At 47.3% G+C, this 24387-nt stretch overlaps 3 protein-coding genes across 4 annotated transcripts in view; 2 read left to right on the top strand and 1 right to left on the bottom strand.

The window, feature by feature from the left end:
* COG3 (component of oligomeric golgi complex 3) overlaps window positions 1-2581 on the top strand; it is a 60184-nt gene extending 57603 nt beyond the window's left edge. For both annotated transcript variants that reach the window (XM_043891711.1, XM_043891712.1), the window contains exon 23: window positions 635-2581. In XM_043891711.1, coding sequence (XP_043747646.1) covers window positions 635-664 — 30 coding nt within the window. In that variant the 3' untranslated portion in view covers window positions 665-2581. The remainder of the gene's footprint in view (window positions 1-634) is intronic.
* A 4494-nt stretch (window positions 2582-7075) lies between these two features.
* The window catches only part of CBY2 (chibby family member 2), a 127946-nt gene continuing 110634 nt past the window's right edge, over window positions 7076-24387 (top strand). The window contains exon 1 of the mRNA XM_043892098.1: window positions 7076-7380. Coding sequence (XP_043748033.1) covers window positions 7237-7380 — 144 coding nt within the window. The 5' untranslated portion in view covers window positions 7076-7236. The remainder of the gene's footprint in view (window positions 7381-24387) is intronic.
* Window positions 8686-24387, bottom strand: part of ERICH6B (glutamate rich 6B) — a 50039-nt gene continuing 34337 nt past the window's right edge. Inside the window, exons 6-9 of the mRNA XM_043892144.1 lie at window positions 15817-15902; window positions 15515-15667; window positions 9888-10113; window positions 8686-9079 (exon numbers count right to left, since the gene is read on the bottom strand). Coding sequence (XP_043748079.1) covers window positions 8753-9079; window positions 9888-10113; window positions 15515-15667; window positions 15817-15902 — 792 coding nt within the window. The 3' untranslated portion in view covers window positions 8686-8752. The remainder of the gene's footprint in view (window positions 9080-9887; window positions 10114-15514; window positions 15668-15816; window positions 15903-24387) is intronic.

Genomic DNA, 24387 nt, shown 5'->3' on the forward strand with positions numbered 1-24387 from the left:
TGTCATGCCCTCCTTTAAAGAGGGGGCAGGGGGCTCCCGAATCTGCCGGGCCTGTTCTTGTGCAATGAAGAATCATTGAAAGAATTCCTAGCATACAGCTCTCTGCACAGCACACTCTGCGTAGAGAAAGATGAAGTTGGTTATTTACAGGGGTTCCCAACTAGTGCCTGATGATCTGAGGTGGAAGTGATGTAATAATAATACAAATAAAGTGCACAATAAATATAATTCAAACGAATCATCCCCAAACTGTCCCCATCCCCAGTCCATGGAAAAATTGTCTTCCATGAAATCGGTCCCTGGTGCCAAGAAGTTTGGGGACCTCTGAAAGCTGTTTCTGTTTTTTGTCAGTGTTGGTGTCTAGCTATTTTCTATCTTCCTCATCAGATTCTGAATGAGTTAAGGGTCCAGGTTCGGCATTGCCTCCTTATAGGACCCCACGATGCGCAGTGCCCCTGGGGCTGCTCCGGGAGTCAGACCATCACGGGTCCAGGTTCTACTTTACAGCCGAGCTTATTGGTCTCTTAAAAATTTTAGACTTGCCCTGTTGTTCTGGTTGTGAGAATCTCAACACCTTTTCTTGAGTACGGTATTGCACAGCGGAACTAACACAGCCTTTCTCCTTGCTTTTCAGCTGAACCTCCTACTGTCAGTTTCTAAATAACTCGGCCCGTCGGGCTGTGCGTATAGATGGCCAGCTGGCAGGAATGGGCTGCCGGGTCCGGAGGCCTGCAGGACACCGGGGAATTGGACAATGGACGTCCCAACCACACGGCCGCCGCTCAGGGCTGACCACAGAATGAAATGGAAGCAAAGTGTGCACTGATTTGTGTTTCCCTTTTAAAAACATCAACATGCCAAAGATAAGTGATATAGTCTATGAGCGCTGATAACTGCCTCACTTAAACGGTCACAAGCAGTGTAAGTTTTTAAGAGGAAAAACTTATGGAGGGCACACGGGGAAATGGTTCTTAAGAAAAATGCAGTGAAGATAGATTATAATAAATGCCGCAAAGAGCTTTACGGAAATACAGCTAATTAGGAAACTTCTAAGAGTAGGGTTTGTTAGAGTGAGAAACACTTCAGTCCTTTTAACACTGAGCATTCCACAGTGACTATTTTTTTTTTACTTCCAGAAATGTTATTTCTACACTCTATTTGTAATGTTTCTCCTCTCACTTTGAAGTTTAGTTTGGAGTAGATTGGCTGCTTCTGAGAACACGTCCTGCTTTCCTGGGCATTCAGGGTATTCTGCGTGTTTGATGTGAGGTAGTTTCAAGATACAGGGCCTCATGTAAGGTCCCAGAGTGTGTACTCTGTGAATGGCTTCGGTACAGAGCATTCGGAAGCAGGCGGGGGCTGCAGCCTTCTCGTGGTGGGTGCGTGCGTGTCTTTAATGAGAATCTCACGGTACAGTAGGCAGTGTTGGTGAGGGGGAGGTACCAATTAGGGGTCTTCAGGCTGGCACACTGAGGAGGCAGGAAGCCCAGTGAATAGCGGGTCGCATGCATGATGTGAGGGTTACCAGCTTTCTGCACATTGCCTTCCATTTCCATAGTTCTTTGAAAAGCAAGCACTTTGATGTCCGGGACATTCACAGCGGCTGTGCCGCGAGCCGGCAGCCTGCGACTGCGACAGCAGAATGCAGTTTGCTCACAGACTGTGAAGACCGCCTGTCCCTCGAAACGGACTGCCTGATATCAGGGGTCATCAAATTAATTACGCACATCTCTTGCGTTTTCCTACAAATACCTGTTTCCTGATTGAATTGGTTTTGCCTCTGATGTTACAGTAAATGTCACCTGCTTTTTGGTTCACAATGAATTTTGAGTTACTCAGACACTAGTTTAGAGATAGAACGCTAACAAGGGCTCTGGAATGTAGCTAGCAGACCTCATTCTTTGAGACTAGTATTTTTCATTCACTTCAAGTAGACTCCCACCGCGTGTGGATAGTTTACATACCCTGATGTCTGTCATTTTAAAAGGTCACTTGCTTTTCACCTCAGTGTAACTTGGTGATGGATGTTGCTTGATAGACCTTAATACTCTGTATATTTTGGGAAGGTAGAAGGTAAAGAGGGGCCATATTCATTCTTTGATAGGAAATGAATGAATTAGGAAGATTCTTTTCACTTCTACTATTTTAAATATGTGTTTAATGAAATAAACTGTAAAATATCCAGTTTTGTATATTATATGTACATTTGATTTTTAAATAGCCTTTCCAAAGAAATGAGGGCATGATTATTGTACAGTACTGTGACTGATTTCATTTGATGTACAGAGCAGAGTGTGTTCTTAAGGATAAAAATATTTGATGGCACTCATTCTTGTGCTTTGAAGCTTTTATTTCTGAAACACTCAAATACCTTACTGAGTAGGTAATAGTGATCCACCCTGTTTGCTAAATGACTATTTGTTTAAATCTGTACAGTTTAAAGTGTTCACTTATACAAAGAGTGTACATACTTTCAAATAATTAATTTAAAATGCTTTATATTATTTGGCTAGAAATTGCTGTTTTTAATAAATGTGAATTTTTTCAGAAATAAAGATTTTTGCTTCCTACTTTGTCCTCATGAGTCTGTGTGTGGATCCTTTTAAAGGCTTTTTTTAACGAAGATTTTTACTGTTGATTCACATGCGGCTGTGGGAAGTCATACAGACCGGGCCTGTGCACCTGGACCAGACTTCTCCCAGTGGGCCATCTTGCAGAACGGTAACACGCATCACAGGCCGAGTGCTGATGTGGTACTCTCCACCAGTGTTACTCCCATTTCCCCCATTTTGCTTGTACTGTGTGGGTTCTTTTGGCAAGATGATGATTGTGGAAAGACATTTTTGAAACATTTAATGCTTCATTAGTTGAAAGATAATTTTCTTCATTTGCAAAACTGCCAATTTCCAGAGTACCATCAGCACATATAGTTGTGTTGAAATTTAGCATTATTAAAGTCACAATAAAAACGAGTCTTCTATTTTTACAACACTGTATCTAAATTCTTTTCTGCTGTTAACAAGGAGCAAAGAATAGTCAGCCTTAATTTTTAAAAACTGGCCATTTGTCAAAGGAACCTGCGGGCCCTGGTGGAGGGAAGGCTGCTCCTCGGGAAACGGGAGCTTCACTGCTTCCTCTCAGGAGCACTTTTCTTCGGCGGTGGCTCCTCCGCCAGCTTGTCTGTCTGCTCCTCCTCAGCCCCTTGGGAAGGAGGCAGCTGCTGGGAACTTGGTAGAGGGGCATCTGTTACATAGTCACCCAGTAAATACATATTTGGGATTTTAAAAAACCTTTTTCCCAGTTATCAAAATATGTTCACCATCAGACATTTCTACAGTGTTTGAACTTTAACATAAAATGTGAAAGTTTCGTAAATGAAACTTGAAAGGTAAACTGCTGTTAAATGTTTGCATATTGCTTCCAGATTTTTTCTATGTATATTCTAAATAATTTTTCATATCATATTGGGCTCTTTTACACTTTTTTAATCAGGTGAGTTTTACTTTTTTATTTTGGTTGTGCTGTGTGGCTTGCAGAATCTTAGTTCCCTGAATAAGGATTGCACCTGGGCCCTGGCAGTGAAAGTGCCTAACAGCTGAACCACCAGGGAATTCCAGTCAGGTAAGTTTTAATTATCAGTTATCAGTGGTGTTCTTTATTGTTCATTCACTAAGTCGTGTCCAACTCTTTGCAACCCCAGGAACTGCAGCGTGCCAGGCTTCTCTGTCCACCATCTCCCAGAGCTTGCTCAAGCTCACATCCATTGAGTCGGTGATGCCATCCAACCATCTCATCCTCTGTCGTCCCCTTCTCCTCTTGCCCTCAGTGTTCACAGATAGGCATGGTCTCATCTCAGTGTTTACAGATAAGATCCCTGGGTTGGGAAGATCCCCTGGAGAAGGGAAAGGCTACCCACTCCAGTATTCTGGCCTGGAGAATCCCATGGATTGTATAGTCTGTGAGGTCAGGTTGCAAAGAGTCAGACGTGAGTGGCCGACTTTCACATTCATTTGCTGAACTATTTGAAAGTAAGTTGCAGGTATCATGACATTTTACCGCTAAATACTTAAGCATCCATCTCCAAACAGTAGGCACATTCTCCTACATGACTCTAATACCATTATCACACTTTAAAAAATGAGTAATATCTACTATGTAGTCCATATTTCACTTTCCTCAATTGTTACCCAAAATGTTTCATAGCTTTTTCTTACCCAAATGCTTACACGTTACTTGGTTGTTACGTCTCTTTAGCCTCTTTTAATGTAGAAACTCTTAAGGTTTCTGTTTGCTTGTTTTCATGGCACTGGCATTGACTTTTTTTAAAAAATAAATATATCACAAGAGTTGGACACGACTTAGTGACTAAACCACCACCAGGTTAGTTATAGAATGGACCAGAGTCAGGATGTCTGCGTTTCCTCATTGCTTAATTCAGAATACCCAACCGTTGCAGAATACATTCTCAAGTATGTGGGACATTTGCCAAGACAGACATGTGCTGGGGCATAAAACAACAAAACAGAAATCCCAAACATGATCTATAACAGTAGTTCTCAATCAGATGACCCCTGCCCCTGCCACCAGGAACACATTAGGCAACATCTAAAGACGTTTTTGGTTGTCATGACTAGTGTGTACGTGTGCAAGGGGTAGAGGTTTTACTGGTTTCTATTAATAGCTGGAGAAGCAACTAGTACGGCCAAATATTTTATAATGCATAGGCCAGCCTCCTGCAACGCATAGTTATCCAGTTCACAATGTGGAGAGCGGTGGGGTTGCAGAACCCTGTGATGTACACAGCAACCCCCAATCTCCAGCACTGGCTGTTCCCTCACCTGTCTTCATGCCGGCACGTGGTGTCTTCTGCTAGTTTGGCTACTGTGCCTTCTGCACTGCAGGTGGTAAGCCGCTCTGTCGTGTCGGCAGCTGCATATCCGGCGCCTGAAACAGAACCTGCAGTAGGTGCTCAGTAAGGACCGGTTGAAAGAATCCCCGTGGACCCAAGTCACACAGCCTTCCCTTCCCCGTCCTGTTCCTCCCAAGTGCTGCCTGTCCTCTGCCCCTCCTTCCCACCTCCTCTAGTTCCTCCCGTCCTCTATTTACAATGCCATTGCCCTGAGGCAAGACCCTCATTTTCAATATTCCTTGCTGGGAATATTGTATTTTTACTCCAAGAACCTAGGCTTACTAACGCTCTCCTTCCCCTTTGCGAACAACTCCTGACGGCACGCAGGCAGTTCAGACCCCTGCGCATCTATGTGTCACAGCCCCATCTCCTTACTGCTCATCCTCTGTGTCCATCAGCGTCCTGGAGTATAAGCATCAGAAGGCGTCATGTCTAACTGGAGCAGGAAAGGGCTCTACTGGAAGGAAATGGGGGTGTGGGGGACAGACCAGAAGCGGGAGGACCAGAGGAATGGGAAGAGGAAGCTTTACAGATGCAGAGGTTTTGTCTTCATTTCCAAAGCAGGAAGCGTTGGTCCACTGCCTTGGCAGTGTCCTGGCCTTGGCGTGACTGCGGCTGTTTCCATCTCGGCCAAGCTGACTGTGTGTGTATGTGTCTGTGTGTGATTCTCCCTGCTTCATTAATGCTGGAGCGGGGAGAAGGAAGATCCTCTGTGTCAGTATCCATGGAGTGCCTCTCCCCTCCAAATCCACCCGCTTTGGGCCCTGCTTTGAGATTCTGGAGCTGGGCCCTGAGCTTGTCTACCGCCAGCAGGTGCAGAGGGAGGCTCTGTAGCGTGCTGATGTACCGCAAGGAGCAGGGGAAGGGGCTCTCTCTGTTTCTGGCGTCGGTCTTTCCTCCTACACCGCCCTGGCAGTGGTGTGGGGCGGGGGTGGGGGGGTCAGTGGCACTTGCTATCTGGTGAGTTTTCCTGCTATCCAAGCAGCAAGCGTCTGTGAACCAGTTTGTTCTTGCAGATGTAGTTGGCTAAGATACTGTAAAGAGGCGGGTCCCTCATCCAGTATGACTGGGGTCCTTAGCAAACACTTACTTGGCCACGTTGGCTCTTTGTTGCAGCACTGGGGCCCTCCAGTTGTGGCTAGCAGGCTTATTAGTTGTTCCTTGGCATGTGGGATCTTAGTTCCCAGACCAGGGGTCGAATCCACATCCTGTGCGTTGCAAGGCCGATTCTTAACCTGTGGACCACCAGGGAAGTCCCTGGAAAGGGGGAATTTGATCCAGAGGCCCGCACACAGGGAGAATGCCGTAGGAAGACTGCCAGAGACAAAGGAACTCCTAGAAGCTGGGAGCTGGGCCGGGGCCACATTCTTTCCACACCCTTGATCTTGGACTTCCGACTTCCAGAAATGTTGTGTAAGCCACCCAGCGTGTGGTCCTTTGTTACAGCAGCTCTAGCAGACTAACACAGAGAGTGGGGCTGGGTTTTTCTAGTTCACTGTCACTTGGCTGCTTTCACTACATCCTTCATCTGTGAGGGGACTCACTTTTCCTTATGAAGTAGTCCCTGGCTGCTGGGTTATTCTGTCTGGTCCATGATAACACTCACACAGACCAATAGCCGCAAGAGAAGTTGGAAATGCAAAAAAATCTCTGTGAAATATTGCATCTATGTAAGTGCTGGCAACAAGATAGTTTAATGGCTAAAGTTTTTTTAATATTTGTTATTCATTTATTTGGCTGTTCTGGGTCTTAGTTGCAGCATGTGGGACCCAGTTCCCAGACCAGGGACTGAACCCAGGAACCCCAGAGTTGGGAGCTCGGAGTCCTAGCCGCTGGACCACCGAGGAAGTCCCTGAAGATTTTGAAGAAATATTTCTTTATCTGTTTGGCTCTGCTGGGTCTTAGTTGTGGTGCATGGGATCTTTAGTAGTAGCGTGTGGGATCTTGTTCTCTGACCAGAGATAGAACCCGGGTGCCCTGCATTGGGAATGCAAAGTCTCAGCCACTGGACCACTAGGGAAGTCAGAATATTTTAAAACAGGGAGCCTGCCAAACCCAATGCCTCTTCGAGGCCACCTGTTGACAATCTCTGCATTAATGGGGTGAGTCACGCTTTTAGGCTTCTTGGGAGGAGCAGGACCAGGAGGAGGCACTGGCTGATGATCCTAAGCGCTCACAGCTGGGAAGCCCCACGCTGAGCACTTCCCCAGCGCCATCTGTTCTCATCCTCTAGCTGCGAGCTGTGTTCTGTGGTTGCCCTCCTGTTACGGAGGAGGGAATGGAGTCCCAGGGGGGCTCCCTGCCTCAGCCGAGGTCTCACAGCTGGCATGTGGCCGTGCCAAGACCCCCACCAGGGCCGTCGGCTTCCAGGGCACGTGTGGGAGAAACGTCGGGGCTCTGAGACGTGGGCAGGCTTGGAGGATTTATGTGCTGCTGAGACTCGACCCCGGAGCTTCCGTCTCCAGCACCTGGTAAGAGAAGGGGCCCCTGCCCACACCCAGCAAAGGTGTAAACCAACAAGCTCCCTAAATGTGGAGGTGGGCCTGTGACGCCTCGCTCCCCACAGCGGTCACTGGCCCCACTCGTGGCTCACCACCCGGCAACAAGTAACTGTAGTTCTAGCTGATGATGCCACGTGCCAGTAAGATGTGTGAGTCAGAGGGGAAGTGACCGCATTGGGCCCGCTGCTACCGGCCTGACCACCCTGGACCCACCCCAGGCGGTTGTCGGGGTTTGGAGTGAGGATGGGACTTTGGTGAGGATTTGGCGGCAGGAGAGCCCAGCTGCAAAAGTAGGGTTTGTGTGTCTGTTCACAGCAGGGATTGGCTAGTTGCTAGGCTGAGACAGGAAGAAGGGGTTTCCCACCCTCTTTTGGTTCAGGCTGCCGTTGGGGTCATTCTGGAAAGTCTGCAGTGTCTCAGGGACATAGAAAAGGCATGCTGTCCGGGACCACCCAGCTCCTGAACCCCCCTTTTCTAGGAACTACCCCTCCCCATGCTCCCATAAACTAGGAGCTATGGTTACAAGACGTAACCCCGCCCTCCCTACCACACTGGCTTGAACCAAGAGTGACCTAATCAAGCCAGGCCAATCAGAGACCACTGGAGTCTGAGAAAGATCAGGAGACAAAGCCACACGAACTGAGATGACTAGAAAACGCGTCTTTGGAATAAGACGAGTGTCGGTGAGCTGACAGTGACAGTCCTGGCTCCGGAGGCCTCCCACACACCAGTCCTTTCTGGACCGGAGGCCCACTGCACCTTCCACCCAGATCACATGTTTCCCATTCTGCTTTACCTACTCAAGTTGGTGACTGTTACTGGGGACCAAAAGGGGCCCAGAGATTGAAGGGACTTTGATTGTGGGTCCTTTTGGGCTTCTGGTTGGCCCCCAGTTGGGGGACTGGCTGCAGGCTGGTGCTGCTTTACTGAGTGAGTGTCCCTCTGCCTTGGCAGGGGCGGAAGAGGGGTGTTTGTGAGGCTACTGTTTCTAGACCCATTTTACAGGTGAGGAAACTGAGGCAGGAAACTACATGCCCAAGGTCACATAGTCAACAATGGGTGGAGCTAGGCTTTGAGATAGTCTGTGTCCTGAGTCAACCCAAGGACTAGAAAGAACTTCTGCATTCAAATAACCAATAGAAGCAAGCAGGACAGGTGTTGACATGTATTCTCTGAAACAATTTGCTTCTGATACCCTCAGGGCACATGCTTAAGTCTTTTCTGTGCCCAGCCACAGATGTTGTCAGCCCCGTCTCTGCCCCCCACCCCCCAGAACTCTCCCCACCAAACCAAGGAGCTGTGATAGGTACCAAATTACAAACCAGCTGTCATGAGATATAGCCTAGGGCTTCGGGGGTTTCCTTGGGGGTTTCCTTGGGGCTTCTGACAACTCCACCTCCCCCAGACATTCAGCACCTGCCAAAGCCCCTCTGGGACAAGAGGGTGACGGCTTGAGCTTGGTGGGGGCGACCTCCTGCTCAGACCGGTGTTGGCTTGTTGGCAAGATCTTGACGCAACGTATGAAGCTTTCCAAGTCGGGGATGGTCAGTAGCCTCAGGATCCCGCTCATTTTCCCTAGAAGGACATGGATCTTCCGAGCCGTGGGACTGACTTCCATCTCCAGGATCGGTTTCTTTTTCATTTTGCTCAGCACCTCCAGGGTAATGTACTGGGGGAATTCACAGAAGGCTGGGTGAGGATTAATGTTGCCCGGACACTACGTGCCCCCCACGGCAGGGCTGGGACCCTGTGGGCAGAGTCTTCCTGGACCCTTACAGGACGGAGTCTCTCCAGGGCAAACTTGAGCGCCCAGTGCTGCCACCAGTGACCTTTCTGCTGCTTCCCCGAGACACTTGGCCCATGCCTCCGGACACACGGGCTACGGTGATTGGGCTGAGACCACATGCCAACCTGACCCCAAACCAAAGGCTGTGCCCTCCTGGGGGCGTCTGGCTGCTCCCCACGGGCTCCCTAGCACAGCAGGAGACTGAGCCCCGCCACCACCAGGGGGGCCAGTGTCTGCCTGTGATCCCCCCTCCATCTGGGGCTCCCTGGGGCCTGTCCAGGTCTTCCTGGGATGAGGATGTCAAGTCTCCTCAGCTCTGAATCTCAGGGTGTTCGGATGTTAGCTGATTGCCTCTCTTTTGTTTACGCTTATTTTTAATGAGAAGATAGTCGCTTTACAGTGTCGTGTTGGTTTCTGCCATGCAACGAGAATCGGCCGTCAGTGTCCCCTCCCTCTTGAACTTCCCAACCCTCTAGGAAATGATTGCCTTTGTACATGGTCACACGCTGTCCGTGAAGCTGGCCTCGTTTCCCGAGGGGCTGGGCTGGGGCAGAACATAGCCCGGACTTCGGGGCGGGGACCGCCCCCAGCCCGCGGGGCCCAGGAGCCCGTGGGGACCACCTCCAGCCCGCGGGGCCCAGGAGCGGGCGGCTCTCCGCCTGGCAGACGAGGTGGGGAGTTGGGACCGAACCTTGAACTTGGTGCCCAGGTTTAAGCAAACGCGCTTCTCGCGGTGGGTGAAGTGGAAGATGATCTTGTCCTGGCTCTTGATTTGTACCTCGACGTACCGGTTGATTTTCAAGGAGATGGGCTGGACGGGGGGCGCGTGCACGTGCAGGCTGAGATCCCACCAGTTCCAGGCCTTCTGGGACTCGTCTTTGGCGAAGTAGTAGCCCAGGTTTTGGCTCAGGCTCAACCTAGACCAAGAAGGCATCCGGCAGCGTGGCGCTGGGCCCGGGGGAGGAGCGGGTGGGGGCACGGCCTCCCCCAGCAAGGCGGGCCCGCCCTCCCCCGCCCCCGGAACCCAGGCTGGGCGCCGCCCTTCAGCCCTGGCCTGTCCAGTTCGGTCTCCTCCTGTGCCCCTGGCCCCTCACTCCCAGTCGCTCCTTGAAAGGACTGAAGTCCGGCTCATGTGTGCTTTTGCCCTCCTCAAGGCTTTGCCATGCTGTTGGCCCTCCCTGGAGAAAGTGTTCCTTCCAGCCTGTGTGGTACAATGGGTTCTAAGTCTCGGCTTAAATGTCACCTCCTCCGAGAAGCCCTTCTTGACCAGCCCCTCTGGGTCCCAGTATGACAATTCAGCCTTAGTTAGGTTCCTTCATATAATTTACTGATACATATTAATTCTCATTATTTGCTGTAATTAGATTCCATAAAGTTGCCTCAAACACGGAGTTAGCAAATAGTAAGCCATTGCTCCCCAGGGAAAGAGATGTGTGTATATACATGATGGGGGCTTCCCAGGTGGCTTGGTGGTAAAGAACCCGCCTGCCAATGCAGAAGACGCAGCAGGCGCGGGTTCGATCCCTGGGTCGGGAAGATCCCCTGGAGGAGGAAATGGCAACCCACGCCAGTATTCTTGCGTGGAGAATCCCACGGACAGAAGGAGCCTCGCGGGCTACAGTTCATGAGGTCGTAAAAGAGTCAGACGTGACTGGGCAAGCGCCGCAGCAGCACAGACACGTGGATACGCTCACACCCTAGAAACACCGCATCCTGGTTCCCACCAGCCCCAGGGCTGGACTTCCCAGCACCACCTGCCTTTCCCCTCCCGGTACCATCCTCTGTTTCCCGTGTTAAGAGCAGCATCAAGAAAGCAGAGCAGCTGGGAACGTGCGCAGCAGGCAACTCAGATTCTGCCCCGTGCAAGTTTGTGACTCGATGTGCCGTGTACACAGGCTTCCTTCCCCTGGGAGCAGCGGCTCGGCGTTTGCTAGTTCATGTCCTGGAGACTTGACAGAGCTGAACTATCTTGAACAATGAGAATCGGCCATCCTTGCTTCTCATCCGTCCTTCCCACTAATATGGAAACCTAACTGGAAGTCCAGGGCGCAGGGCCCCCATCCGTGTGGCTCCTGGGCGGATGCTGCCCCGCACGGCGCCTGGTGCCCATGTAGCCGCCCTGGGCGAGTGTGGACTGGTGGGTTCCTCTCTCTCCCAGTCCGGGCCCTGCTCTCCTGCGAGCGTCCTCTCCTGGCATTTCAAACCCATCATGTATCCTCCTGCCCCGGCTTCTGCTCTTCACATCCCACCAGGTCTGTCCTGAGAACCGGTGCAGAAGCTTTTCTCAGGAACAGAACACAGAAGGGGACAGAATCTGAGCCCTGGGCTAGTCAGGAGAAGGCAGGCTTTGGGGGAGCCTGGGTCCCTCAGATCACCTGCCAGGTGTTGTCCGAGCTGTCCAGGGACTTTACGTTCGGCTCAGAGGGAGAGGCCGGCTCAGACCTGCTCAGGGCAGCCTCGGTCACCTTCAGTAAGGAGGACTGCTGGTCACTCCCCAAAACTAGGTCCTCCTGTTGCTTCCCACTGCCCTTTGAGCCAAGTGCAAACTATTAAGTCCCCTCACCGTTGAGCCCAGCCTGTCAACCAAACGCCTCTTCACCTAGACGAGAAGCTGTGATGCATGTAATGAATTAAAAAAAACCTAGACTTTTGTAAAGCAATTATCCTCCAATTAAAAAAAACAAGAAAAGACAAAACAACCTGGACTCTTGAGTCAGACTTTCTAGGTTCCTAGCCTGACTTGGTCACTTGCAAGCTGTGTGACTTTGGGCCAGTTACTTAAACTCTCTGTGCCTCAGCTTCAGTGGTAAAATGCAGATAATAACAGTATGTTGCTCATAGAGTATTTGTGAGGATTTAGCACCTGGGGTCGCACAGAGTCGGACACGACTGAAGCGACTTAGCAGCAGCAGCGGCAGCAAGCACCTGTACCAAGAAGGCACATCCCCAGGCCCCAGCCCAGACGGACAGAATCGGAATCTTGAGGTAGGGGGCAGGGAACAGCCTTTCCCCAGCTCTTAGCACCACCCTTCCCCTTGGGTTTGGGTGTGTTGCCGTAAGATGTGGTTTCTCTTGCAAACTTTATTTGATAATTGAAAATAATGCTTTAGTTCAAGCCAAGTCAAAAATTCCATAAAACCTCTTTCCTGTGACTTTACGTATGACCAGTGGCAAACAACTCATCATTTTTTCTGTACCTAAGTTTCCTTATCAAGAAAATAAAAGCAGATTATCCTCATGGTCTCTTCTGTCCCCCAAATTTAAGGACATTTAGGAGAAGAGTCCCTACTGTGTAGCAGATACTGTTGGAGATGATAGTTTCTTGCCCCCATTTCTTGATGCTTCTTGTATGCAGTACTTTCTTCCCAATTTTAGACATCAAATTCTTTCTTTTAAAAACACTTTTCTTGTTGACATACAGTAGATTTAAAATACTTGTGTTACACCGAGGAAACCAGAATTGAAAGAGACACGCGTACCCCAATGTTCATCGCAGCACTGTTTATAATAGCCAGGACATGGAAGCAACCTAGATGTCCATCGGCAGACGAATGGATAAGAAAGCTGTGGTACATATACAGGATAGAATGTTACTCAGCCATTAAAAAGAATACATTTGAGTCAGTTCTAATGAGACGGATGAAACTGGAGCCTATTATACAGAGTAAAGTAAGTCAGAAAGAATAACACCAATACAGTATATTAATGCATATATATGGAATTTAGAAAGATGGTATCAATGACCCTATATGAGAGACAGCAAAAGAGACACAGATGTATAGAACAGTCTTTTGGACCCTGTGGGAGAAGGTGAGGGTGGGATGATTTGAGAGAACGGCATTGAAACATGTATATAACCATATGTGAAATAGATTGCCAGTCCAGGTTGGATGCATGAGACAGGGTGCTCAGGGCTGGTCCACTGGGATGACCCAGAGGGATGGGATGGGGAGGGAGGTGGGAGGGGGGCTCATGATGGGGGTCACATGTACACCCATGGCTGATTCATGTCAATATATGGCAAAAACCACTACAATACTGTAAAGTAATTAGCCTCCAATTAAAATAAATAAGTTAAAAAAATAGTGTGTTAGTTTCAGGTATATAGCAAAGTGACTCAGTTTTATATACAGATTCTTTTCCATTTAGGTTATTACGAGATATTAAATATAGTTCCTTGTGTTATACAGTACATCCTTGTATTACTGTTTATACAGCAGTGTGTATCTGTTAATACAATATTCTTAATCTGTCCCTCCTTCCACACTTTCCCCTTTGGTGACCATAAATTTGTTCTTTTTTTCTGTGAGTCTGTTTCTGTTTTGTAAATAAATTCATTTGTATTATTTTTTTAGAATCCATATATAAGTGATATATGATATTTGTCTTTCTCTGACTTACTTCACTTAGTATGATAACCTTTAGGCCTATCCATGTCGCTGCAAATGGAATTATTTCATTCTCTTCTGTGGTTGAGTAATATTCCACTGTGTATATATACATATGTGTATATACATGTACACACACACTACATCTTCTTTATCCATTCATCTGTTGATGGACTTCTTTTCAGATTAGAGTTTTCACCTTTTCTGGATATCTGACCAGGAGTGGGACTGCTGAATCATATGGCAGCTGTATTTTTAGTTTTTTTAGGGAATCTCCATACTGTTTTCCATAGTGGCTGCACTAATTTATATCCCCACCAACAATGTAGGAGGGTTCTGTTTTCGCCATACCCTCTCCAGCATTTATTTGTAGACTTTTTAATGATGGCTATTCTGACCGATGTGAGGTGATATCTCATTGTACTTTTGATTTGCATTTCTGTAATAATAAGTGATGTTGAACATCTTTTCATGTGCCTGTTATCCTTCTGTATATCTTCTTTGAAATATCTATTTAAGTCTTCTGCCCTTTTTTTTTTTTTTTTTTTTGGTTAGGTTGTTTGGTTTTTTATATTAAATTACTTGAGCTGTTTGTATATTTGGGAAACTAAGCTCTTGTTGGTTGCAAATATTTTCTCCCAGTCCTTGGGTTGTCTTTTCATTTTGCTTATCATTTCCTTTGCTGTGTAAAAGCTTTCAAGTTTGATTAGGCCCCATTTGTTAATTTTTGCTTTAATTTCTTTTGCCTTGGGAGACTGATCTAGATTTAGACCGATCTAAATATTGTGATGATTTATGTCAGAGAAGGTATTGCTTATGTTCTCTCCCAGGAATTTTGTGGTGTCATGTCTTACATTTAGGTCTTTAAGCCATTTCAAATTTATCTTTGTATATGGTGTGATGGTGTGTTCTAATTTTGTTGATTTATATGAGGCTGTCCAGCTTTTCCAACACCACTTGCTGAACAGACTCTCTTTTCTCCATTGTATAGTCTTGCCTTCCTTGTTGAATATTAATTGATTGTAGGTGTGTGGGTTTATTTCTGGGCTCTCTGTTCAGTCCCAATGATCCACATATCTGCTTTTGTGCCAGGACCACACCGTCTTAATTACTGTAGCTTTGTAATATTATAGACATTAATTTCTATACCCTCCAGGAAGAGCAGATACACCTGAGAACAAAGTAGTCAACTAGCAAATGATGTTGAAAACCTCATAACAGGGAAAATATTCCTAAAAACCAAGGCCTGGAGGGTGAAAATATTTCTTTGGAATTAAAATTTGGCCTTAATTATCAAGAAGTATAAAGTTGGTTCGAGAGAATATGCATTCTCCACTTTGTGACCACTAGAACAGAAGGCAAGGGAGAAATCCTGAAAACACAGAGTTCTTACACTAAAGAGATGGAGAAAAATTCTAAAGTGACTGAATTACCTTGAATGGGTAAGATGAGGTTCCCTGCCATTACCAGAAACGGGAACATAACAGCCAACAAAATTTTTAGAAGTTATGTTTTTAAAATACAATACATGTACCTCCAGCGCACTTATCATGCGTTTCTCTCTGCGGCACCTGGAACAGAGGGGGCACTGGGTCTTTCTAAGGCCATTCTTGTGAAGTTCGATTCTTAAGTGAGAGGAGACGAAACCCAAAGCTTACTCCAGCTTTTGAGTCTGTGATTGCTATGTCCTGGAGGGGAAGCAATGGTGCAAAAAGGCTGGGGCACCATCTGAGGTCAGGGACCTGTCTTACAGGCTCATCACGACACCCAGCTCCCCATGTGTGGGTTGGACGGATGAATTCTAAGTGAATGAGCGAGAGAAAGAGAGGCTTACCCAGAAAGAGCACAGCTATGCAGACTGGGAATCAAAACCTTAATCACAGTGCTTCTCTGCAGGGAGGGGTGTTTGGGACTCATGCCCCAGGCTTACCAGATGTCTCCATTTTCATCATGGAAGGTGGCATGGCCAGAGTTGTTGATAAGGGCCCGGATGCACGTTTTTGCACTGTCTTCCAGAATGATGTACGTGAACTTGCTCTCTTTTATGCTGAGGATGAGCATAGCCAGGTGTCCTGATGGGTAACTGGGAGATGGTTAAGGCACTAGTATTCCCTTGGGGTCCCCTGCAGAAGGCAGCCCTGCAGAGCGAGGCAGGCCCCAGTAAAACCCACGCCCCGGCCCCAAAGCACAGACTTTTCTGGCATCGTATGTGTCCCTTGTTCCAGTGGATACTATATCTGGCCTGATCCATCAGGAAAGAGAATTTGGAAGATAATCTCATTGGGGTAGAGGATTATTTTTCCATCACCTTGAAGTACCTAGGGAGAAGAGAAAAACCTGTGTTGTCACCAGAAGGCTTGACATCAGTCTACTTACTCTCTGATTACTGCATGCCACCCACCCATCACTCCCCCACCCATCACCACCACCAACTTGCTGGGGATTCCAGAAGGGAACCTTCGCAGGGCCTTGGTTTACCTGTCTCGGTGTTGAGGAAGCTGAAATGGACCACTCTGTGTTTGTGTGTGCACATTTTAAACTATCATTTCAATCTAATGATTATCAGTTATTTTAATTTCATAGAGCTACCATAGCAAAGTACCGGGCAGTTTTAAATTGTAGAAAGTTATTCTTTCACAGCTGTGGAGGTCAGAAGTCTACAATCAAGGGGTCAGAAGGGTCAGCTCTTCCTAGAGGCTCAGAGGAAAAATCTAGTCCATGCTTTCTCCTAGCTTTGGTGATGACCTGTGGTCCTTCCTCTTCCTTGGTTTGTGTATGCAGGGTTCTGACATCCGGCTCCATCTTCCCTGAGACTCGGTGTCTTCACTGTCCTTCATAAGGACACCAGTCATACTGGGTTAGGGGCCCACCCTACTCCAGTGTGACCTCATCTGAACTAATTACCAATTTTCCAAACAATGTCATAATCTGAGTCAGTGGGGTTTAGGATTTAAACGTATCTACTTTGGAGGAAGGCACAGTTTCACTGATAACATTAGTATATTCAGGTATTGTATCTCTGTTTGAATCAGTTTTAGTGAGTTATATTTTTCTAGGAAATTGTTTATTTTATGTAAATTTTCAAATTTATGGTCATAAAATTTTGTGATATAATATTTTCAAAAACCCTCTACTGTCTCTAAGTTGGGCTTCCCAGGTGGCTCAGTGGTAAAGAATCCGCCTGCCAATGCAGGAGATGTAGAAGACATGGGTTTGATCCCTGGGTCGAGAAGATCCCCTGGAGGAGGAATTGGCAACCCACTCCAGTGTTCTCGCCTGGAGAATCCCATGGACAGAGGAGCCTGAAGGGCTACAGTCCACGGGATTGCAAAGAGTCGGACATGACTGAGCATGCACACAGGCACGTCTCTTAGTCATGTCCTTCTCATTCTTTAGAGTATATATATGTTTTCTTTTTTCCGGATCATTTGCCTGGAGATTTGCTAATTTTACTTATTTTTTTCAAAGACCCAGCCTTTTGGTTTGCTCATTCTAATATTTTTTTATTTTCCAGTGTATCAATTTTTGTTCCCAGCATTATTTTCTCCATATGGCTGCTTTCTGTGGGTTTTCTATGTTAGACTATGTATTTTTCTTCTAATTCCTTGAATTGAACATTGGGCTCATTGATTTCCATCTTGCTGCTGCTTCACGACCCTCTTCCTCCTCCTCTTCTTTAAGATAGGCATTTAAAGCTATAACATTTCTCTCAAAATTTTATCTCTTTCCTCCAAGTGTAGATATTCACCTTTCATTTCATTCTGAGTATTTTAAAATTTCCAGTATGCCTTCCTCTTTGACACACAGGTTATTCACAGGTGTGTTTTATGACTTTGCAAATGTATGAGTTGCTTTTGGCTATGTTGTTAATATTACCAATTAAAATCCACAGGGTTGAGACTTCCCAGGTGGTCCAGCGGTTAAGAACCGGCCTTCCAATGCAGGTGATGGTGGTCCAGTGGTTAAGAACCCACCTTCCAATGCAGGGGAGGCAGGTTCAATCCCTGGTCGGGGAACTAGGATTCCACGTCACCCAGGGCAATTAGGCCTGCGCAATGCAAGTAAGACTGAACACAGCCAAAAATTTATATAGAAATACTAAAAACAATCCACAGGGGTGAGAGAGCAGAGTACAGATGATATCACCTCCATCGTTGGCTGTGCTGGGTCTCACTTGCGGCATGTTGGATCCAGTTCCCTGACCAGGGATTGAACCCTGGCCCCCTGCCTTGGCAGTGAGGAGGAGTCTTGGCCACAGGACCACCAGGGAAGTCCTGGTATCAGCTCTTTAGTGCTTGCAAAGCGTTCTGTGGTTAAATGTGTCAGCACTTACTGTAGCTACTTCACTTGTGCCTGAGAAGGATGTGTGTCCTCCAGGGGCCTCGAGTCCCCATCAGACATTAAAATGCAAGCCGTTTCTCCTGCTTCCCACACCCCGCTCACTCTCACTATCCGCATTTTCCAGGTTCTGTTTCTGGTGTCACCCCCTTCCTTTCTTATGCACTCTTCTATGTGTGTGTGTGTGTGTGCCCAGTCGTGTCCTACTCTTTGCTACCCCATGGACTGTAGCCGGCCAGGCTCCCCTGCTCATGGGATTCTCCAGGCAAGAATACTGGAGTGGATTGCCATTTCCTTCTCCAATATACTCTTATATACTCTAGATTTAAATACTGTACATATATACTTCTGCATTTACATACTATCCATTTAAAAGGACATTTTTTTTTACATTTTATTTAAATTTCCCAGGTGTTTGTAGCAGGATGCCTTTTCCCGTTATGTTTTATCCTGCATTACTCTAACTAGGTGTCAGATCTGTGGTTTTCAAGCTCTTACTTTTAATGACTGAAGAATCCTTCACTCAAGAGAGCTCACTGCAGAGTGCCCAAATCTGAGACAATGAAAGAAGAAGGTGCAGCTGGTTGACGAGGAGCTGCTGTGGGCTCCGCAGGGCGCGGCCTTCAATGCCCAGGAACCGCTCCACCAGGGGATGAAGATCCTGTAACTGACTCTGTCCCTACAGCAGCGTTAGCGCTCAGCGCAGGACTTCCACAACACAGTGACCCCAGAGGAGGCGCTATCATTTTCCCCGTTTAAGAGAGGCGTTCCACTAGGGGGCACTAGTGGCAAAGGATCCGCCTGCCAATGCAGGAGACACAGGAGATGCCGGTTTGATCCCTGGGATGGGGAAGATCCCCTGGAATAAGAAATGGCAACCAGCTCCAGTAAACTTGCCAGGAAAATCCCATGAACAGAGAAGCCTGGCGGGCTACAGTCCATGGGGTTGCAAAGAGTCAGACATGACCGAACAACCTACACAAGGCTATCCAATGAAAGGGGAGCCAGACTCCCACAGTCTGTCCCTGCTACCCCCAGCCAGCAGGCTCATCCTTGGAAACGAACCACCTCCAGCCATTAAGCTCCCAGCCACCTTGCACATTTACTCTACAAACCACTGCCCCCTCTCTTTTTTTTACCCTAAAGAAAGCACTTTATAAGGTCATCTATGGTTGGTTTCTTCCTGAGAACCGGTAAGAAGCTTCTAGATTTTGCTCACGGGGGAGGATTTTCTATTTTAGGTCTTATTTTCAAAAGCCACCTGAAGCCAGAATTTCTTAATACACTTTCTTTTCATCAAATTCACTTGTCATGGAATGACATTTTCCTAAAAACAAGAAGCCACGGGCAAAGAAAAATCCCTGACACAGAGATAGAGTCATTCCATTTTCCCTCACTGGGAAATATATCACACAAAAGCCCAAAGGATGAATCTAATAATTCTGGCCTGAGCAACTGAGAAAAAGCTGTATTATCACTTAGTAAATTGGAGCACACTTGAGACTACTAGAAACTAACATTCATGTAACATCATGCAGGTTTTAAAGCACCTCTGCATATAATGTGGACTTAGCTTTTTGCAACAATTTTGTGGGATAAGTATGGTCTTATTATCTTCACTTTACAGTTCAAGAAAGTAAGACCCAGAAAAACATACATGACGGTCTTAAGCACAGAGGTTGTGTTATCAGTCAGGGCTACTTAAAAAATATGCCCAGTCAGCCAGCTTCTCACCACCTCCGCCACCAGCCTAGTAGAGATGCACGTCGTCTCTCACCTGAACTTTCTGCCCTTACTCTTGCCCCCTTCAGCCTGTTCTCTAGAGCAGCCAGAAAGATTCTTCTAGAGCTTAAGCCAGATGATGTTGCCCCTGCTCTGGCCCCTCCAGTGGCTCCATGGCATCCTTTGGATAAAACCATGACCCCCAAGGCTCTACCTGACCTAGACACCGAGCTCATTACCCATGCCTTTCTCTCTTGCTCACCCCGTCCTCGAGGCTCAGGGCCTCAGGGCCTTTGCATGTGTGAGCTCTGCCTAGGACACTCCTCCTCCAAGTCTCTAGGGGCTCGCTCCCTCTTTCCATGCCTGCCTAGGCTCAAATGGCACGTCTGCGATTGCACTAAAAGCATGACAGTTACTCCTTTCTCAGCCCAGCAACTCTAGAGCCCCTTATCCTGCTTTCCTTCCTGCGGCACCTAACAATACCTGCCTTGGCACTGAACAGAATTTTGTGTGTTGACTGTTCAGTTGCTCAGTTGTGTCCGACTCTTTGCCACCCCATGGACCGCAGCACGCCAGGCCTCCCTGTCCATCACCAACTCCCGGAGTTTACCCAAACTCATGTCCATTGAGTCGGAGATGCCATCCAACCATCTCATCCTCCGTCGCGTGGACTGTGTGCTCAACTAAAACGTAAGTTCCATGGCCCCCAAGGTTGGTTTGTTCACCCTTGTAGCTCCAGCACCTAGAAGAGGGCCTGGGGCATTGTGCGTTCTCAGTATATGTTGACAGAAAGCAGAGAGTCTATCACATCTTCCTACTTCCCCCTTCAGTGCCTTTTTTTTTTTTTTTTTTTTTAACTCTGGACCTTATTAGCTCATGTGACTAACTGAGACTAGGTTTCACTTAAGACTTTATAGTGTCCATCTTTATACATATACCATGTGATTGGCTTTTACAGATAGGCTTTATTTTTTAGAGCAGGTCTCAGCAAAATTGAGTAGAAAATACAGAGATTTCTCATAAATTCTCTGCACCCCCACACACGTGCAGTCTCCCCCCACTATCAACATCCCACACCATGGTGTACATTTATACAAAGAATCTACACTGCACATCACCATTACCCAGACTCCATAGTTTACCCTGGGGTTCACTCCTGGTATTCTACATTCTATGGGTTTATACAAATATATAATGACATATGGTCTTCCCTGGTGGCTCTGCTGTAAAGAATCCACCTGCAACGCAGGAGACACAGGTTCGATCCCTGCGTCGGGGAGATCCCCTGAAGAGGGAAATGGCAACCCACTCCAGTATTCTTGCCTGGAGAATTCCATGGACAGAGCAGCCTGGTGGGCTGCCGTCCATGGGGTCTCAAAGGGTCAGACATGGCTTAGTGACTAAACAGCGATAATAATGACACTTATCTACTGTTAGAATACAATAAAGAATGTATGCATGGCCCTAAAAACCATCTCATCCTCTGTCGTCCCCTTCTCTTCCTGCCTTCAATCTTTCCCAGCATCAGGGTGTTTTCAAATGAGTCATTTCTTCCCATCAGGTGGCCAAAGTATTGGAGTTTCAGCTTCAGCATCAGTTCTTCCAATTAATATTCAGGACTGATTTCCTTTAGGATTGATTTGTTGGATCTCCTTGCAGTCCAAGGGACTCTCAAGAGTCTTCTCCAACACCACAGTTCAAAAGCATCAATTCTTCGGCACTCAGCTTTCTTTATAGTCCAACTCTCACATCCATACATGACCACTGGAAAAACCATAGCTTTGACTAGACGGACCTTTGTCAGTAATGTCTCTGCTTTTTAATATGCTGTCTAGGTAGGTCATAGCTTTTCTTCCAAGGAGCAAGCATCTTTTAATTTCATGGCTGCAGTCACCATCTGTGCAGATTTTGGAGCCCAAGAAAATAAAGTCTGTCACTGTTTCCACTGTTTCCCCATCTATTTGCCATGAAGTGATGGGACCAGATGCCATGATCTTAGTTTTCTGAATGTTGAGCTTTAAGCCAACTTTTTCACTCTCCTCTTTCACTTTCATCAAGAGGTTCTTCAGTTCTTCTTCACTTTCTGCCATAAGGGTGGTGTCGTCTGCATACCTGAGGTTATTGATGTTTCCCCCAGCAATCTTGATTCTAGCTTGTCCTTCATCCAGCCCGGCATTTCACATGATGTACTCTGCATATAAGTTAAATAAGCAGGGTGACAATATACATCCTTGACATACTCCTTTCCCAATTTGGAACCAGTCTGTTGTTCCATGTCTGATGCTAACTGTTGCTTCTTGACCTGCATACAGATTTCTCAGGAGGCAGGTAAGGTGTTCTGGTATTCCCATCTCTTTCAGAATTTTCCACAGTTTGTTGTGATCCACACCGTCAAAGTCTGTGGCATAGTCAATAAAGCAGGAATAGATGTTTTTCTGGAACTCTTTTGCTTTTTTGATGATCCAATGGATGTTGGCAAATTTGATCTCTGGTTCCTCTGCCTTTTCTAAATCCAGTAAATCTCCACCCACACCACCAAACAAACAAACAAACAAAAACCCCTGGACAAAATGCAAACGCCAGGGCACTGCCACAATTACCTTAATCTTGCTGTTGATCCAGTCCATATCTAGTTCTAACGTCTTCGTACGACGAGCAACACGACGATGTTTCTTGACTTCTTTCTCTGGCTCCACCTCCTCCTCCTCCTCCTCCTCGTCTTGTAGTGGTATATTACATAAGTGAAACGTGAAAGTGCTCTCTGCAGTCCTTTGGGTATGTAAGGCTTTGGTAGAAAAGAGAAGGAAAACTTAGATCTATTTCTCTCGAGGAACCCAAAGAGAGTTTGAGGATTTGGGATATCGGCCATATTTCCCCAAGCTCTCTCATTTTTTCCCATTCATTCTTTCATTTCACACACAATCATTAAGGGCCTGTGAGGTGCCAGCTCAGTGTCAGATGCCCGACACCACGGTGAACACCGCCCAGTCCAGACTTGGGGATGTGAGGGGTGACATACCAGCCGCGTGCCAGTAACAAGTGAGGCTGCTGAGTCTGGTAATTTAAAAAACAGGCTAAAGTGGGAGTCATGAAAAAAAGGAAACATACCTTAAACATGCTATTTTAACTGAAAACACAAATGAATACTAGCACTATTTTAAAATTTTATCTTTAATTGGAGGATGTTGCTTTCCAATGTTGTTAGTTTCTGCTGTCCAACAAAGTGAATCGGCTGTATGTATACACGTGTTCCCTCCCCGCTGAGCCTCCCGCGGGCAATCCCAGCGCTCTAGGTCATCGCAGAGCGCTGAGCTGAGCTTGCTGTGCCGTGTTAGCAGGTTCCCACTAGCGAGCTGTTTTCTGCGTGGTAGCTAACACCATTTTTAAGTGCAGGACTGTGTGGGCACGTTTGCTCAAAGCCCATTCATAATTTATTATCTATAACTTTCAATTTTGGCAATTTCTACATAGTCTGAGTGCAGGATTGTAGACTTGAAAACAAAAAAGAAAAAAAAAACCTTCTGTATATCCCCCAGCCTTTTGTGTATGTTTGGTGCACGCCTAGTTCTACGCAGTATTTGTAAAACTACTTTCTTATTGCTACTGCTGCTAAGTCTCTTCAGTCGTGTCCGACTCTGTGCAACCCCATAGATGGCAGCCCACCAGGCTCCCCCGTCCCTGGGATTCTCCAGGCAAGAACCCTGGAGTGGGTTGCCATTTCCTTCTCCAATGCATGAAAGTGAAAAGTGAAAGCGAAGCCGCTCAGTAGTGTCTGACTTGCAGCGACCCCAGGGACTGCAGCCTACCAGGCTCCTCCGTCCATGGGATTTTCCAGGCAAGGGTACTGGAGTGGGTTGCCATTGCCTTCTCCGACGTTCTTATTGAGTCTTCTCAAAAGCATTCCACTTAGTTTTCACAGCAGCAGCAAGTTTCTTTTTAATCTTCGTTTTGGCCCATTTTTATAACTATTGAATTTTGGAGTAAGCTAGCAAGGACTCTTCCCCGGGGGTTGATCACCAGGGGGCGCCGCAGTGGGAGGCGCGCCGTCGGTATCAGCCAGGATGCTCTTCCCCGCAAGGGGGCCGCTCCCTCCGCAACTAGATTTGGGGGAGGTCAGTTAGGAGAGCTTGGTTCTCCCACCACTGGGGCCAGCACAGCGTTGGAGGAGGTGTTGGAGAGGACGTGACAGCTTGTTGACCCGGGAGCTGGACGGGGCATGGAAGTCTCCCCGCCCCCTTCCCGGTCCTTGGCATGTACGTTCTGCCCACGGTTCCCACACTGGGAAGCCTTTGCAAGGATGCAGCCTCTCGGGCACTGTGTTGTTGAGCCCACCTGGACGGATACATGCCTGAAGCCAGGTAAAGCCTCCATTTAAACGTTAAGATTCTGGCCCGTGGAGGCGGAAATGGGCAAGTCTTGTGCTGCAGGAGACATGCGCACGTCGGGTGTAAGTTGTCTTGCTTTTTAAACCCGCCGCCTACAGCGTGGGGTGGACTGCCTCTCAGGTCTCCTCTTGCCCTCTGCTGCTGCTGCTTGCTGCTGCTAAGTCACTCAGTTGTGTCCAACTCTTTGCGACCCCACGGGCTGCGGAACTGGCCTTCACTGTCTCCTGGAGTTTACTCAGACTCCTGTCCATGGAGTTGGGGATGCTATCTTATGGGGGCTGATTTAGAATTTCACCCCAGGAACTCTGAGGTTGCCAACACAGAGGGCAGGGTGCCATCGGAGCTCACAGGGACCCTA

Source organism: Cervus elaphus, chromosome 30 (assembly GCF_910594005.1).
Source record: "Cervus elaphus chromosome 30, mCerEla1.1, whole genome shotgun sequence".
Classification (NCBI taxonomy): Eukaryota; Metazoa; Chordata; class Mammalia; order Artiodactyla; family Cervidae; genus Cervus; species Cervus elaphus.